Here is a 15996-nt window from a genome sequence, read left to right as displayed (position 1 = left end):
TATATAGCTGCATAGTTATCTCCAATTTTGCATGCATGGATTCTCCCTGAGAGAAAATGCTGCCACTCCTTGCAGGGCAAAAGTTTCATAAAAATAAAATAAAACAAGTGCTTAACTTCGGGCTGAACATTCCCACAAACATAACAGGAACATACATATAGCCACATAGCTGTTATTAAAGACAAGGAACAAAAGTTCCCTTTAGTCAAAAGTGTTAGATAATCTCTACACTCGGTCATATTTCTACCATTATAACAGAAGGCATCTAAGAACGTTTAGTTTTTATGAAACCCTGACAGACTAACAACTGCCTGTTACTACTGTTAAAACGCCTATCGGACAGGGCAAAGAAACCCCAACACAGCGCAGGAACTACTAAAATAAATATGGTTTAGGGTGAAGCAGAACCGCCCGCTCTGAGGGAGGAGCCGCTGCACGCGAGCACCGCCCGCCTCAGGCGGGCCCGGCGGGGCGAGGGGAGACCCCCTAACAGGGGCTGAGGGGACCCCTCGGTAAGAGATGCTGAGGGGGAGTCCCCGTTAACGGGGGTGCTGAAGGGGACGCCCAGTTAATAAGGGAGCTGAGAGTGAGTAACTAACTCCCCGTTAACGGGAGCTGAGCGTTGCCACGATCTCCCCGGGGAAAGAATCGTGGAACCCAGCCCCGCCCCACAGCGCCGCAGCCCCGCCCGCCCCACCGCCCGGCCCCGGAAGGAGGCGCGGGGCGCCCCGTCAGCCCGTCCCGGCGCTCATGCGCGGCGGGCGGGGCCGGTGGGGCAGCAGCCGCCATGGTTTACATCTCCAACGGTGAGGGGAAGGGGTTGGGGCGCCGGGCGGGTCTGTCTGGGCAGCGACCGCGGGTCCCGGGCCCAGGCGGGGCTGCGAGCGGACCCCTCTGCCGGGGGAGCCGATCGGGGCCCGCCCCTGCCCGTGTCGCGTCACCCCGCGCTCCCCCTGGCCTGCGCTGAGCTCGCCGGCTTCTGAACTGCGCCTGGGGACTTTGCGTGTTCTGCGAACAGAACAGCGCTTTAACAACATGGGGGGTAGCAGACGCTGCACTGGTACTTCTTATAGGTTTCCTGGACGCAGGGCCTGTTGGGCGATGGTGACCCCAGTAGTTCGAGTGCTTGGTCAATAAATTATCTGTAGGGAGTGAAACTCGCCGCCGTTGCCCGTCAAGTGAAGTTTCTCCCTCCCATTTGTAAATTCTGGACTCATCAGATATGTCTGGGTGTACTGTGCAGTGTCACACACTGAACATCACTGGATGTTTTGTGTCTGGATATGTTACAGGACAAGTTCTGGATAACCAGAGTCGGGCTCCTTGGAGTTTGTCATCTATAACAGATTTCTTCTGGTCCATAGCAGATTTTGTGGTTCTGTTGTAAGTACAAGTTAATTCTTGTGGTGAGCTTTATTTTAGATTTGCCATAGGTAGAAGCTGCTCGGTACTGTCATTAACTCACAATAAAAGTATTGCATTTGCTCTTTAGCATTCCTGTCTATAAATGTTTTACTGTGTGGGTTTGTCTGCTAAGCACTACAGTGGTCTTAATAAAAAGTGCATGAAAAGTAATGCAAACTTCTTGGAAGGCCATTGAGTTTTCTTACATTTCATCTATTCTGATGAAAAAGTATACACTTTTGTTAAACAGCTAATATCTAATAGATGATCAAATAATTAAGCTGTTATTTGGGAAATTTCTGCTGGTGACAACAGATCATGGCTATGTAAAAATAATCACACAGCAGTAATGGCAAATTTATGGCTTACAGTTACAGGTTTATACTTTATACATTTCTTGCATATTTACCCAAAAACTAGATTTTGTATTTTGAGCGTCCTTGTAATTTGGAGTTACTTCAGATTTTAGTTTGATATGTAGGAGAAGAATTGCCAAGAATTAAACAACAATGATCTTGGCAAGATACACCATTCATTCCTGAGCATTATTTACTGTTTTTCAGGCCATTTCTTATCTTGCAATATAAAAATTGATAAACTATATCTAGCAATCAATTCACCTAACTCTTGTTTTATTTTTCAGTTTCCAGAGCATTATTCAACCAGATTTGAGAAGAAGAGGCTATACATCTTCCTCCTATTCAGGATACAATGACAGAAGAGGGTATTTTTTTCATATTCACAGTAGTTCTGATTTTTTTTTCCTATCTTAGCAAAGTGACATGAATCTGAGTAGATTAACTGAGTTGTGTAGGAAAACTAAAATGTTTATTAAATTATTTTATTGATAACAATACACAGCTTTGGACAGCTTGAAAAATAATATAGCCTAACACACTCTGAAACTGTTAAGGAATTATAAAGAATTATAAAAGAATTTTTGTGAAAGTGGGATTAGAATTTTCTTACAACTTTTAACATGAAACTGAATTTTTTCAGAGGTTCTAAGTACTGACAGTGTTATATTTCTAGTTTAAAAGTTCAATGACAATAGGATTGCTTTCTTTTCAGGCCTCCAGCGCATCCTCGCCGTAGGATGGGTCGAATAAATCACTGGGGTGGAGGCCCCAGTCCACCACCAATGGCTGGGGGTGGATGAGGAAGGTAATTCCAAATCTGCTGTATCCTCCTTTGAATAGTGGAAGGGGTTTGTAATTACAATAATTCAAAGTTAAGGTATAACTTTTGCAGAAGTTACCAAAACAGGCAGATAACCAAAACAGTAGATACTTACAGTAAAGTGGAGAGAAAAGGGAGGGGGAGAGGATGTTAAAAGATCTTGGGTCATAAATGGTGGCTTTGTACTTTTAATTGCACAGAAGTGGATATACAAAGTGTTAGCAAAAGATTCTTCCAAGGATGATGTTTTAGGTTTTTTGGGTTTTTTTGACTAGACATGAGGGCAGCAAAGACTCTGGGGGTGGCTTTTGGGTAGTCACAGCAACGTGTAACCTGCTTAGGAATAAAGTTTGAAAGTCTTTAGCATGTCTCATCTAGCTAAATTAAAAACAATTTTGTTTTAAAATTATTACTTAATTTTATCTCACAAAGGCAGGCCTTGTTCTCTTTACATGTACCCCAATTGCTTTATCTTTTAGGTAAATGCCTGCTGTAGAGGCAGGCACAAGTGTACACATTTGCAAGATGAAAGAAAGAAGAGTTTAGTGGTGGACCAAATGAGTGTGAATATTGCGAATGTGTACATCTGACTGGAAACTGTTCTGTGATACAAGCAGATTAATGAAGTTGTACTGGGAACTCCTTCTTCAAGGATCCGGTGTAACTGAACCACAGTTTTATTAAATACATGTTTACTGTCTAAAGTCTTTGTATAGTTTCTGAATATTTTACTGTAGTTGCAAAGTAATAAGTAAATTATATTTGGCTTGTCACAAGGCTGACTTTCTCATCATTTTTAGAAACCAAAAAATCTGAAGTACAGTAAGTCTTTAGCTATTCAAATGAGGAAGAATACATATTTATAATTGATACAGATGGTCCCTCAAGAGCCAAACTTGAAGCAGTGCTTCCTAAAAGGTTTTGTATTTACTGTGTTTGTCAGGACAAACATTCTGTACTTTGCTGTATTTTCATGGTATTAATGACATTCTAAAAGCACTTTAAAAATGCAATTTATAAATTACTTTGTTTACAATCCTTGCCTTTTACAAACCTGATTCCTTAAGGCCCATAATGGGTGTTATAACATAAACACCTCTTGAAATAGCCTCCTTCTCCATTATAAACTTACTCAAATGTATAAGCCTATTTACTGTACAAATTGTGGTAAAACTTGGAGGTTTTATTCAATAAAATTAGGTCTTGTTTTTAGTACATGAAGAAAAAGGTAGTGAACTGAAGTAGTGTGCTAATGCAGAAGAGTTATTTTCTTTCAAACAGTAACTACCTTTTCATCTACCTTACCCCATTTCGGGATGGGAGTTTCTTACTGTTCTTGAGGTTCATTTGGTTTTGGTTTGTGGTGGGATTTTTTTGTTTTGTTTAGAGAAGGCTAGATCTATTTGAGAAAACATCAGCTGACAAGAATCCAGATTAAATTATTTTCTACAAGGTACCACTGCAAAATTTCTACCTAAGCCTTTCTATAAGTCTCTCGTTAAAGGAAACTTTCCCATCTCACCATCCAGGAGCTACTCTGGAAGTCACACCCACACCACCTGAGTTGAAGGGACTGAGGCACCTTCATAGCGGGGGGCTCCAGCGAGCCCACAGGTGTCCTCCTTGACTCCCCACACACCCCATTCAACACACAGACCAGGTTTCCTTACCCGCTCGACCCGAGGTTTTCCCATAGGAGAGGCTCAGATGTCTGGATCCTTAAAATAATTTAATGTTGGTGGAATAACTAAGTAACAGCAGCTCGAGCTGGTGCCTCCGAGGAGGAACCCGAACAAAGGAGCTCCTGGGCTTTTACGCGTTCACAGTCTAAGCATTTGAAAGTCCAGTGGCCGTCGGCTCCTGCCGTGTCTGATGGTCTGCTCTCCTGGCCGGGCCGCACATCCTCGTGCCCTTTGTCGTGCAAAGGGTCGGCAGTTCATGGGCTCTTGCCTGGGCTCCCGCACCCCAGAGCTCACCCTGCAGCTCGCACTGCGCCCGCAGCCCGAGCCACCTGAAACGAGCGTATTCCCCACCTCTTTAGCAGGAAATTAAAACACACAACAACGCTCCTCGCTTAACAAGCCCTTCCAGCGCCTCCCACTCCTGCTACACGTACCCAGCAAAAAGTTACCACCTTTTTAGACTTGCCGTGTGACTGCAACCTTCAGCCTTAAAGCCCACCAGCTCTCCCTCAGCTCCACTCAGACGTCCCATCCGCACAGCTCGTAGAGGGCTTGCTGCCCACGCACCAGGTGTGTCCAGGCAGACTGGCCATCGTCAGCTCTTCATTGGTACACCACGTACATGAGCTGTGCTGAGCTCTTTACACAGAGCGGCATTTTAAGCTGTTGGGGGGCTGCGCCGCCCCTCCTGCAGCCGCACCAGCAATAACCGCCCAGCTCAGCACTCGGCTGCTGCTCCCCAGGCTCCCTCATTGCCACCGCTCGGCCCTTCAGCGCAGGGGCCGGGGCAGCCGCTGTCCCCCGCACCCGCTGCGAGCCGAGCCGAGCCGCCCTGAAGCCGTCCCGCTGCCCCGGTACCTGCCCGAGGGGCATTGGTGCTCCCTCAAGCCGAGCCCCGCCGGTACCTGCCCAGGGGCGGTGCCGGGCGCGGGTCCCGCCCGCTTCCGCCCCGCGCTGGGCCCGGCGCTGCTCGGGCCCGGCAGACGCGGCTTCCGCCCGGCCGGAGCATGACCCAGGCGGAGAAGGGCGAGGCGGAGAACGGGAAGGACAAGGAGCGCGACCGGGAGCGGGAGCAGCGCGGTGTTAAGCGGCCCATCGTCCCCGCCGCCGTGCCCGAGTCCCTGCAGGAGGTGAGGCCCGGCCGCGGCCGCTCGGGGCGACGATCCCTCCCCTTCCCGCTGGGGCGGGCCCGGCCCGGGCTCGGCCTTTTAAAGGCCTGGGGAGGGGTGTGTGGAAGCGCCGGGGGGCTCCAGGTGGGCGTCGGAAGAATTCCAGGTGGGTGTGGGAATCTTGTCTCACTCCGTGCGCCTTATGCTGCTTTCAGCAAATACAGAGCAACTTCATCGTGGTGATCCACCCCGGCTCGACCACCCTGCGGCTCGGGAGGGCCACGGACACGCTGCCCGCGGGCATCCCGCACGTCATCGCCCGGCGGCACAAGCAGCAGGGCCAGGCGGTCTACAGGGACAGCTGGCTCCTCAGGGACGGCCTCAATGTAAGCCGGGAAACACTGCGGCGCGGCCTTCCGGATCGCTAAAATCCGTGTGTTCGTTACCCATCTCTGTTTCATCTCTGTTGTATAGTTCATATCTTTATGTTTTTCCAGAAGAGAATACATCTCAAGTTCCACTTTTTTCATGCTTTGAATACACTGTCAGTAGGTTTGCACAGTCTCTGATTGGGTTTTATTTGATTTGTTTGTAATGAACTAAATCTAATAAATTGGTAGATTGAGGGCTTATGCATGTGATTTCCCTGTGCTGTGGTCTCGTACCACTCTTGGTATTTCTCTTGCTAGAATGGCAGCTGTACGATTAGAATTGGACTTCTCCATTTGTGAATGTGTTGGTTTCAAGTTGGTTTGTGACTTGGATAACAGCAAATAATTTTATTCTAGCCTGCTCAAAAAATACACCTAGTGGTCTTATTCATAATCTGCATCTGTCAAAAAAATAAAAATTAATCAAATTAATGTCTCTAATATTAAATGTCACATTTAAATAATTGAGATCTATTTAAACATTTTTGCTTGGACTTTGTGTATCTGTAGTTAAAAAGTGGCCTGAGTGCATCATTTTGGAGATGAAGTCCAGCAACCACTCCAGTCACTTAAAAGATTCAAGCTGACTTCGATAAATAGGTGTTGGGAACTCTAATATAGAAAACAATTTCTTTAAAAACCAGCATACATTTATTTTGCATTGTACAAATCACTGTCCTTTCTACAGTAACTCCACAGTAACAATTTCATTCTTTGACCATAGCTTCAGTATTACCGGTATGCAGATGTAGTTGGAAAGTGAGTATTTACACTGTATGTTTGGGGTTTTCCTTAGAAACCTGAAAGTACTGAGCAGAGACAAAATGGCCTTAAAATGGTGGACCAAGCAATATGGTCCAAAAAGATGTCGAATGGAGCAAGGCGTATTCCGGTGTCACCTGATCAGGTAACTCGTTCTTAAGATTTTATTAAATTGCTCATTCATATAGTCCTTTGGTGTGGTGCTGTGTTTTGGTGGACAAGTATAGATATCCTTTTTACAGCAAATATGGATAATGCTATTGTGTGACCCATCTCTGAAGATCTGAGAAAATTAAGATTTAAAATGTTTCCTTGAGGGGTGGGGTCGAAGGGGTGTTTCCTTTTTCTTCCATGCATAAAAGATGGCTGGTGAAATATTTATCAACAGGGTTTGTTTTGATTACATTTCAGGCCAGGTCATACAACAGACAGATGCGACCAGCTATTTTGGACCACAGCTCTGGGGCCAAGTGGACAAACACATCAAATCATCCTGAATTTTTGGTAGGAGAAGAGGTAAGATTCATTTTCCCGCTGAATGAGTCTTCATATGTTTTAATGCAACCATGTCAGCAGGAGCAGTTTGATACAAGTTAGTATGTACTGCAAGACACATGAAGTTAGCCAAGCAATATATGAGAAACTTTACTGTGGAGTAATCAGATATTTGTTATCATTCAGCAAGACCAGAGGGTTTCCCCCATTTGCCTACAAGTGTCTTGGATCCTTTGCTGCTATAAGTCAGTGTTTCTGCAGGGAATAGGTGAGAACTTTGTCCATATGGCAAAAATGAGAGAAAAGACAAGAAACTGATAAAAAGATCAGTACATGGAATCGCTGCTGAGTAACTAGGTATTCATGAGCTTCAAAGAGTTAGAATTATTTTAATTCCTCATTTGAGATAGTGGAAAAATATACCATTTTGTTCAGTAGATGTCCATAGGTAAGAACATTGAAACAATTTAAACAATGTATTTAGTGTCTTTAGAATGGTTTCAGTCAAGCCCTGTTACAATGAATCCACAGTATTGCTGTCACATGCTGCTGTATGTCTTCTTATATCCGTTTCTGAAATATTTTTCATTCTAATATTTGTTGCTAGTTCTGGGGGGAAAGCAATGCATAGAACATCATCTCTTATTTTCAGGCACTGTATGTTAATCCACTGGATTCTTATAATATACACTGGCCCATTAGAAGAGGGCAATTGAATCTTCATCCAGGACCTGGTGGCTCCCTCACTGCAGTATTAGCAGACCTTGAAGTTATATGGTCACATGCAATACAAAAATATCTGGAAATACCACTGAAAGACCTAAAGGTGAGCTGTGAACAACACATTTACATGGGCTGTATGCACTTCTACAAATGTTACTGTAAAACAGGAGCCTCTTAACTGGTGCTTTTCTTAACAAATACATTCTGTGAGCATGGTTCCTGAGACTTCATTTGGAATTTTGTCCATGGCTTTAAGACAAAAATTGTTTATAGAACTTCTAATGAGGAGGTTTAGAAATCCCATTATAGACATTTCGCAGTCTTAGTCTTGATTGGGCTTTTTTATTGACTGTAAAGGAGACACCTGAGGAAGAGTGGCCTTGTATAATTGTATAATTCCTTGTCCTTGCCAAGCAGGTTATTTTCTCATGTCTGATGTACTTTTAAACATTTTAGTGGCCCATAAACTCTTAACTTGGCATGCAATTTGAACTCATTTTTTTAAGTATTAAAAAACCTTCCCCTTTTCTATAATTTCCCTTTTTTTTAATAACTTGTATATCATGCTTTCTTCCTTAGCATCAGGTGATCAAGAATGTAAAGAGAAACTTAATTTGAGAGCTGGATTTAATTTACTGTTCTTGTCTTCAGTACTACAGATGCATTTTACTAATTCCAGACATCTATAATAAACAACACGTGAAAGAACTGGTAAATATGATCCTAATGAAGATGGGCTTCTCAGGTAAAAGCATACTTTTAAGAGCACGAACTTAATGATTAATTGCATAAAGATTTTTTTTTTAAGGCACTTTTTCGCATATCAGTCCCACTTTGGCTGGGACTAACATAGTCATCTTTTACTATCCACATAACTGTTGGCTCTTTTTAAAGGGGCAGAAGGGTTGGCGAGTATTGAAACAAGTTTTTTGGTTTGCTCTTACAAATTCTGACTGTGGGCTTCTGGTTCAGCTGAGGCAAACAGTAAGTTAACTGTAAGATGTTGGAGATTAAAACTGCTGTTGTTTAATAATAGATCAGTACAAAGTGCAAACAGTTTCCAAATATTGCTCTCAGCAGAATATACACTTAAATATTATTGTTTAAACAGTGAACTCATTTAACCTCTTCTACATCTAAATAAAAGACATTCATTTTACAAAAAGAGACTTCTTATCTGAAGGAATTAAGTAGGTTAAAAAGAGAGAATGATATCATGAGATTTAGATTTTGTTCAAGTGCCTATACATATTTGATTTGATTTGTTTCATCATGTTAAAATGAACAAGCCATACTGGCTATTTTAATTTTTGAGCAGAATGGTTCTAGATGATGCTTTGTTTGAATCCTCACAAGTTTTTCAATAGCAGTAATGAGAACACTACTACCTAATAGTACTCTGTAAAAATGTGCTGGCACTGGGATAGAAGAGTTTGCAGTGGAAATGGGTTGGCTTCAGAGGAACAGAAAGAATACCAAGAAAAATTAAAAAGTTATTAGTCATCTAAAACATGCAAGTCAGAAAGTAGCATTATTAACTCTTGAAAGTGCCATTTCCTAAATAATAGTTTAGTTAAAAGATGAACTAATTATACGCCATAACTAAATCATCTCAATCTATTGAAAAACATTTGCCTTCAAAACATAATTCTATTTAGTGACTACAAAGCACAGCTCAGTTAAACTGGGTTTTTCCCTTCATTGCTTAGAAGGAAAGACTTAAACCTAAAGTACATCTCAGGTTAAAGTGTGGGCTTGTGATACAAATCTACTTGTTTGCAAAGTTAAAGGTAGATTGAAAGGAAAAGAGAGGGGGAAATTGGGCCTTATTTTATAACTACTTAAAGAGCATATCTATAATGCTAATGGTAATGCTATTTGATTAAAACTAGAAAAAATTAGGAAAACAATTCATGTGCATCTGATAACCAAACTGCTGCGATGCTGGCTAAAAAGAAATAAAGTTTAGAGGCAAAATAATAATAAAAAAAAAAAGTCATTTGAGTATAGGCATCCACCTTGCTCTTAACTTTCTCAGAACTTTTAAAGGCTCACCCAACAAAAAAAATCTCTAAATATCTTGACCCCCTCTTCACTAAATACACAGCCCTTCAGGGCAGAGTCAGGCCAGTTGCAGAGCTTGAAAAGACATGAAAATATCCTTTAAACATCAGCAACATGACTGGAGTTTGGCATGAATTTAATATAATCTTTTCTCCTACTGCCAGGAATTATTGTGCACCAGGAGTCTGTCTGTGCTACCTTTGGAAGTGGTTTAAGCAGTGCGTGCATTGTAGATGTGGGAGATCAGAAGACGAGTGTTTGCTGTGTAGAAGATGGTGTTTCCCATCGCAACACCAGGTACCTTATCATGTGCACATACATTATTACAAGCATATACTTAGTTGCTTACCAAAGGCTTGACTTTCGAAAGGGAAAATTTGCCATAAATACCATTTGGGTTTTTTGACTGTGAGCCATGTAACAGGGTCAGCTGTTAAAATATGAACCTTAGAGATTTCTGATGTCTTTAAAAGAAAAAAACAGGCAGAGCTGACCAGAACTCATACTGTGCTCTGCAAACTGTGTGAAAGTCATGATCCTAGCATGTCTAATGTTTTCCAAGTATTCCCATCCATGCTACTGCAGGCAGCCAGTATTTCAGCAAATAAATAGAAAAATCTTTTTCTTCTCTGTGCTTTAGGCTGTGCCTTGCATATGGAGGATCTGATGTGTCAAGGTGTTTTTATTGGCTTATGCAACGAGCAGGATTCCCATATAGAGACTGTCAGTTAACTAATAAGTTGGATTGCCTGCTGCTGCAGCACCTGAAGGAGACATTTTGTCATCTAGACCAGGTGAGAGCGGGGAAAATAGTGTGTTCTCCAAGTAAGACTTAAAGAATTCAAGAACAGGCAAATGAAATCCACAGTTTGAAGAGTTTTGTTAATTATTTTTTTTTGTTTCCTAGAGTTTGAATAGATTACGTGGCTTGATAAATATAAAAGATACAAATTTTTGCTTACCTCCTTTTTGACTTTAGGATATTTCTGGATTGCAAGATCATGAGTTCCAAATTCGGCATCCAGATTCTCCAGCTTTATTATACCAATTCCGCTTAGGGGATGAAAAGTTACAGGTGATTTTTTTTCTTTAATTTAATAATGAGAATTGTAGTGAGCATTAAGACTCAGAGCCTCACTTCATATGTGCTACTAAACCCATGTAATTTATGGCTTGTTCTTAAACTATTATTGTTGGTAGTTCTAAAATTATTTACCAAAGGTATGAAAGGGCCTAGTGCAGCACTGGTGGACACACAGGACTTCCTAACTAGCTTTAGTCAGAATGGTTGTAGCTTCAACTGCACATGATAATTATTCTTTGAGTGCAAGGAATGAATGCTAATTTTGCAAGTTTTTCTGCTCACCATTGAGTTTTCTAATTTTGTAACAAACTGTATTTATCATGCAATGCCAGAATCTGTAACAAAACATGTACAAGTGTATTTATTGGGCTTTTTTAAATTATACAAAGCAAAAGATGCTTCAGTCTGTTACAAACTACTTGGAAAAAAAACACCTCTATTTAATTTTGAATTGTGAGGAAAAATAGAACAAGTAAACCAATTACTATTTTTACAGTAAATGCAGAAAAAAAAATAGTAAACTCATACCAAATCTCTCATTTTTAGGCTCCAATGGCACTGTTTTATCCAGCAACTTTTGGAATTGTTGGACAAAAAATGACAACTTTGCAACACAGGTCACAAGGTGACCCTGAGGATCCTCATGATGAACATTACCTGCTAGCCACACAAAGTAAGCAGGAGCAGGTGTGTGAATGCTGGTTTTATTTTTCATTAAGTATCATATAATAAGGGAACAAAGTGAGGACTCATTAGCTCATCCCAGAGACCAAAGTTTGTTACCTGGGTCAGGAGTATTAAAGAATAAATTTAGATTAAGGAATTATGGATGTCTAGACAAGTCTTTATTTAGAACTTTGCATTTTCAGAGTCTAAGAAGGCTTCAGATTATAGGATTGATCCATCTGATGGAGTTCAATATAAAAACCCTACTTTGAATGTGGGGATTAAAATGAAAATTATCAGATGAGGTAATAATGCAGTGCTTAACCTTGCTGTGCAAAAAGGTGAAGGGAAGTACAATGGAGCTAAGTTAAGTCTTTGGATTGTTGTATAACCTGCTGAAGATGCTTTTGCAATTCTCATAGTTCAACTTCTTTTCTGATTTTTAAGTCTTCAAAAGCTACAGCTGATAGAAAATCTATGTCAAAACCCGGTGCGTTTGAGGGAGAATTGAGAGGCCAAACCTCAGACATTTCAGAGAGGATCTACCCACAAGAAGTGGAACTGGGATCTTCCCAGGGTGATTGCATGATACCTGGCAATGATTCAGAGGAACCTTTAACTGCACACATGTCCAGGAAAACTGCTGTTTCTCAGTTTGAAGGCAAAGCCTTGGGCCTTGACAAAGCCATCCTTCATAGCATCGACTGCTGTGGTAAGAATTACAGTTGTACAAGTCTGTCAAAGCCTTCCCAAAAAGAAATATCAGTGTGGATTTATGTGACCCCTGTATTTTACCAAATGTAAGGATGTATATCCTTCAGTTTTATCATCTCAAGAGTAGCTACACTGTTTCTTATACTTACATCTTTGCTGAGGTCTCTTGAGCTACATGTTTGCAATCTCCAAGGAATAGAAAAAGAACTTGAAAATCAAACATTGGTTTGACTTGCGCTTCGTTAATTGTAATACAAATACAGACATATTCACTTTAAAAACTAGAGATATTTCTATATATCTATTCATTCCAGCATCTGATGATACAAAAAAGAAGATGTACAGCTCCATCTTAGTAGTGGGAGGAGGCCTCATGTTTCATAAAGCTCAAGAGTTCCTTCAACACCGAATTCTCAACAAAATGCCACCTTCTTTCAGAAGAGTTGTTGAAAATGTTGAAGTCATCACAAGACCTAAGGTAACTATTAACTGAGAGCTAAGTGGTCAATAAACTATGATTGGTTGAAATCTTTGAAAAATTAAAAGTAAAAAATTCTGTTAAAACCACCAAGTAGTTAAATATCTGAGATTTAGGAGAGTTTTCAGTTTATAGCAAGGCACTGGCCAGTTAGAGGCAGGAAGTTAAAGGCAGAGCAAGAGTGTTACTGGTATGGATCACTGAAGTGCTTATTAGCTAAAGGCTCTATTCTTAAAGAAGTTAGTTAGCCTGTGAAACTGACTGGTCTCCTCAGCAAGAAATTGTGATTTATTTTTTTTAAAATTAGTATTAAGGTAAAAGAAAACATGGCATTAAGATCAATTTTCATTTGACATTAATTGGGCAAAACTTGTAAATTAAAAACTTGAGTAGATTTCAGAGCCTCCACCGCTGAAGGCAGAATTTTCATGACATGCCTAAAAGGCATCTTAAAAAAAAAGGTGACTTCTCAGAACATCTTAAAAATTCTTTACATATTTTTATCTAGCTAATTTTTTCCTGGATAACATTGAAAAAACCTTTCTCCTCCCCTACCCCCAGGATTCTAAGTGGTGAATACTGTTAGAAATAGTAGGATACAACTTTGGAGAACTATGCAAAAATCAGACCAGTGATTGTGTGCAATCTGAATTTAGGATATGGATCCACGCCTAATTGCCTGGAAAGGAGGTGCAGTTTTGGCCTGTCTTGACACAACTCAGGAGCTCTGGATTTATCAGCGGGAGTGGCAGCGCTTTGGTGTCCGAATGTTACGGGAACGAGCTGCGTTTGTGTGGTGATGGTGTGGGTACAGTGGAACCTGCTTAACTCAAGATTCCTTTCCCCAAATGCCCTTTCTTTTTTTTTTAAAGTGCAGATGTATTGATCTGCTGCTGATATATATTTTTGTATTTTATTAATATTGACTTCAACTGAGATTTTTCCAGAAGTGTTGCAAAAACAATCTTACGGAATGCACGTGACTTCAGCACTGCTACACTTTGGCTTTGGAATTGTAGGCATTGAATTCTGTGTACAGAGTACCACAGTCATCTGCAAATTAACTGTGTTTATATTATACAGGTTATGTATATTAAAATTGCACAGTGTAGGAACTTAAGATATAAAATGTTGATGTGACAGATGTGAAGCCAAGATTCATTCCAGGTACATGTACACAGAAGCAACAGCTGAAGAGTGCACCTGTGGGTTTAATGTCTTACTCTGATTCCTACTCTAACATTACCAGGAGGTGAAGTTGTTACATAAGTGATCATTATAGAAAAAGTGAAATGAAGAATTCAAACTACAGTTGCTGTTGGTATTTTACTTATGTAATAAATTATATTATTCAGTGAAAAGACAAGAATTTGGAAGTGGAGTATTTTTTTCTTGCTGGTTCTTATCATCAAAACCTCTTCTTGGCTTTTCATTACCCATAGTAGAGTCTGCTTTTTTCCCTATTTTAGAAAAATCAATAAAATACACCCAAAAGAATTAGCTGCAATTTTATACAGCCAGCACCAACCTCAGTTCTGTGGTACAGGTACGTGGGCTCTCCCTCCCAACAAAAAATCCTTAGTTACAGAAGTGCTATTTGTTGTAAGAGATCAATATTTACTTTCCATTTAAGAAGAAAGCAACTGAAGGAAAAAGGCTGTGCTCACATTAGCAGGGAGTGTGGGAGAATAGCAGAGGTGACAGAGCAAACCCTTAAGGAACACATTTCTGCACTGGGTATTTCGGGGGAGTTCCTGCAGCCCAGCCCTAGTCCAGTCCCATGGTCTGCACCTGAAAGGTGATCTCTTCACATGATCTTATCTAAAACGGTGCTTGCAGCAAAAGTCAGACAGCAGGAATTACAGAATACTGAAATTTGAAAAAGTAAGAACTCTTACCTTGGTCTGTGAGGAGCCACTGCAGCAATAGCACATACAGCCACAAGTAGAGCAGCACGGAGAGAACACACAAATCCTCCAACAGAATTGACGGTGAGGAGCTCTGGAAGAGAAAGAATTTGAAACAAGTCTGTAAAAACTATCTTCAGTTATCATAATAGTTATCAATATATGGTATTTATGGATTTACTTATGTGTATTTTAATAGACTAGAGAAAATGAACACAGAATTACTGAAACGAGCATTTCCAATGTCCATATATGGAAGAGAAATGCTGTTGAAAGGCAATGCAGAATGGTTAATCATTACTGAAAATAAATTCTAAAAGTGTTGCTTACCTTTACAAAAATATCAGTGCTCTCATCACCTCACTATCCTCACAGAAATTCTAGTTTCATTTATCTTATAGTGAAATGAAATCCTGGAGAAGGGTATGCAGGGGAAGAAAAAAGTCAAAAACATCACAGAAAGAGTCATTACTAAGTTAAATTACATTTAATATTTAATTGCATTTCAAATTGCACTTACTAGGCTTTAAAACTATGATATATTCTTAACAGCAGAATTATAGATCATTCATATATATTTATCTTTAAATCAATATAATTAAGTCAAATATAACAAAACAGGGTATCTTACAAATTCCAAGCAAGGTGTGCTGCAGGTAAGTGAAGCCTAATTATTGCTACTGTGTATCTTCTTACATTGTCATGTTCACTGATTATCTCATTCTGAACATAATAATGCCATTTAAACCACTCAAAAAGTAAAATAATGTTACAGTGGAGCTCTGAAAGCAATAGCAGCTGTTAAACCCTCTCCCTTTGTTCTTTGGCCATCTCTGGTGATTGCACTGCAGTGGAAGCAAGAGCCTCCTGCTGGGCTACTACAGAAGGACAACTTAGAAAACTCTGCTTTCAATTTACTATAATTCAACAAATAATTACCTTTGCTTCTATGTCTGTTTCAATAAGAACTTCCTACCTTTGATACTCATAAAGCAATATTAAATGTTCAAGCCCAAGACCGCTTGTTGTAAAACTCACTCCTCATTTTGTCTGTATTTTTACAAACCCCCTGAGGTTGAAAAGATTTCAGTTTCAACTTGTTAATAACTATAGAAGTGATGAAGTGGGTTTCTGCTGGAGCTGTGCTTGTGGTAGGCACCACACACCCTGCAGGTGGCACCTTATGACCTTACAGAGTGATCGTGCTTTTGAAGGGGCAACTCAGAAGTGTTTGTTACAACAGGGATTCTCTGCAGCTGTTTGAATTCAGGCACTGCTGCTTGAAAATGTATCTGGCA

General features: G+C 40.6%; 2 protein-coding genes across 4 annotated transcripts; both read left to right on the top strand.

Moving 5' to 3' along the window:
* Positions 1-682: 682 nt before the first annotated feature.
* On the top strand, positions 683-3359 carry SELENOK (selenoprotein K). Of its 3 annotated transcripts, none has more exons than XM_027886206.1 (5): positions 683-806; positions 1293-1383; positions 2048-2128; positions 2476-2568; positions 3063-3359. In XM_027886206.1, exons 1-5 carry the CDS (start codon positions 788-790, stop codon positions 3064-3066), a joined length of 288 nt encoding a protein of 95 aa, XP_027742007.1. In that variant the 5' UTR covers positions 683-787; the 3' UTR covers positions 3067-3359. The 3 variants fall into 3 exon arrangements, 2 of the variants coding, with proteins under 2 accessions (XP_027742007.1, XP_027742008.1); XR_003571518.1 differs by lacking the exon at positions 683-806 and adding an exon at positions 1023-1104; XM_027886207.1 differs by lacking the exon at positions 3063-3359 and having other exon boundaries at positions 2476-2572.
* A 1913-nt stretch (positions 3360-5272) lies between these two features.
* On the top strand, positions 5273-14160 carry ACTR8 (actin related protein 8). Its single transcript, XM_027886204.1, has 13 exons — positions 5273-5395; positions 5590-5760; positions 6602-6712; positions 6979-7083; positions 7715-7888; positions 8437-8530; positions 10014-10146; positions 10490-10643; positions 10829-10924; positions 11480-11620; positions 12047-12311; positions 12628-12791; positions 13448-14160. Exons 1-13 carry the CDS (start codon positions 5273-5275, stop codon positions 13589-13591), a joined length of 1875 nt encoding a protein of 624 aa, XP_027742005.1. The 3' UTR covers positions 13592-14160.
* The last annotated feature ends 1836 nt before the right edge of the window (positions 14161-15996 follow it).

This window comes from Empidonax traillii, unplaced genomic scaffold (genome assembly GCF_003031625.1).
Source record: "Empidonax traillii isolate 1590-97213 ecotype Southwest subspecies unplaced genomic scaffold, ASM303162v1 scaffold182:size1009393, whole genome shotgun sequence".
Classification (NCBI taxonomy): Eukaryota; Metazoa; Chordata; class Aves; order Passeriformes; family Tyrannidae; genus Empidonax; species Empidonax traillii.
The sequence above is the reverse complement of the archived record's forward strand: the minus strand, read 5'-3'. Positions and strand labels throughout refer to the sequence as shown.

What these genes read in the sequence shown, in the direction of transcription:
- ACTR8 (XM_027886204.1), top strand. Translation starts at nt 5,273, where the DNA reads ATGACCCAGGCGGAGAAGGGCGAGGCGGAGAACGGGAAGGACAAGGAG. An exon ending in TTCCGGTGTCACCTGATCAG is followed by an intron (nt 6,713 to 6,978) that starts GTAACTCGTTCT and finishes ATTACATTTCAG; the next exon opens with GCCAGGTCATACAACAGACA. An exon ending in TAGGGGATGAAAAGTTACAG is followed by an intron (nt 10,925 to 11,479) that starts GTGATTTTTTTT and finishes TCTCATTTTTAG; the next exon opens with GCTCCAATGGCACTGTTTTA.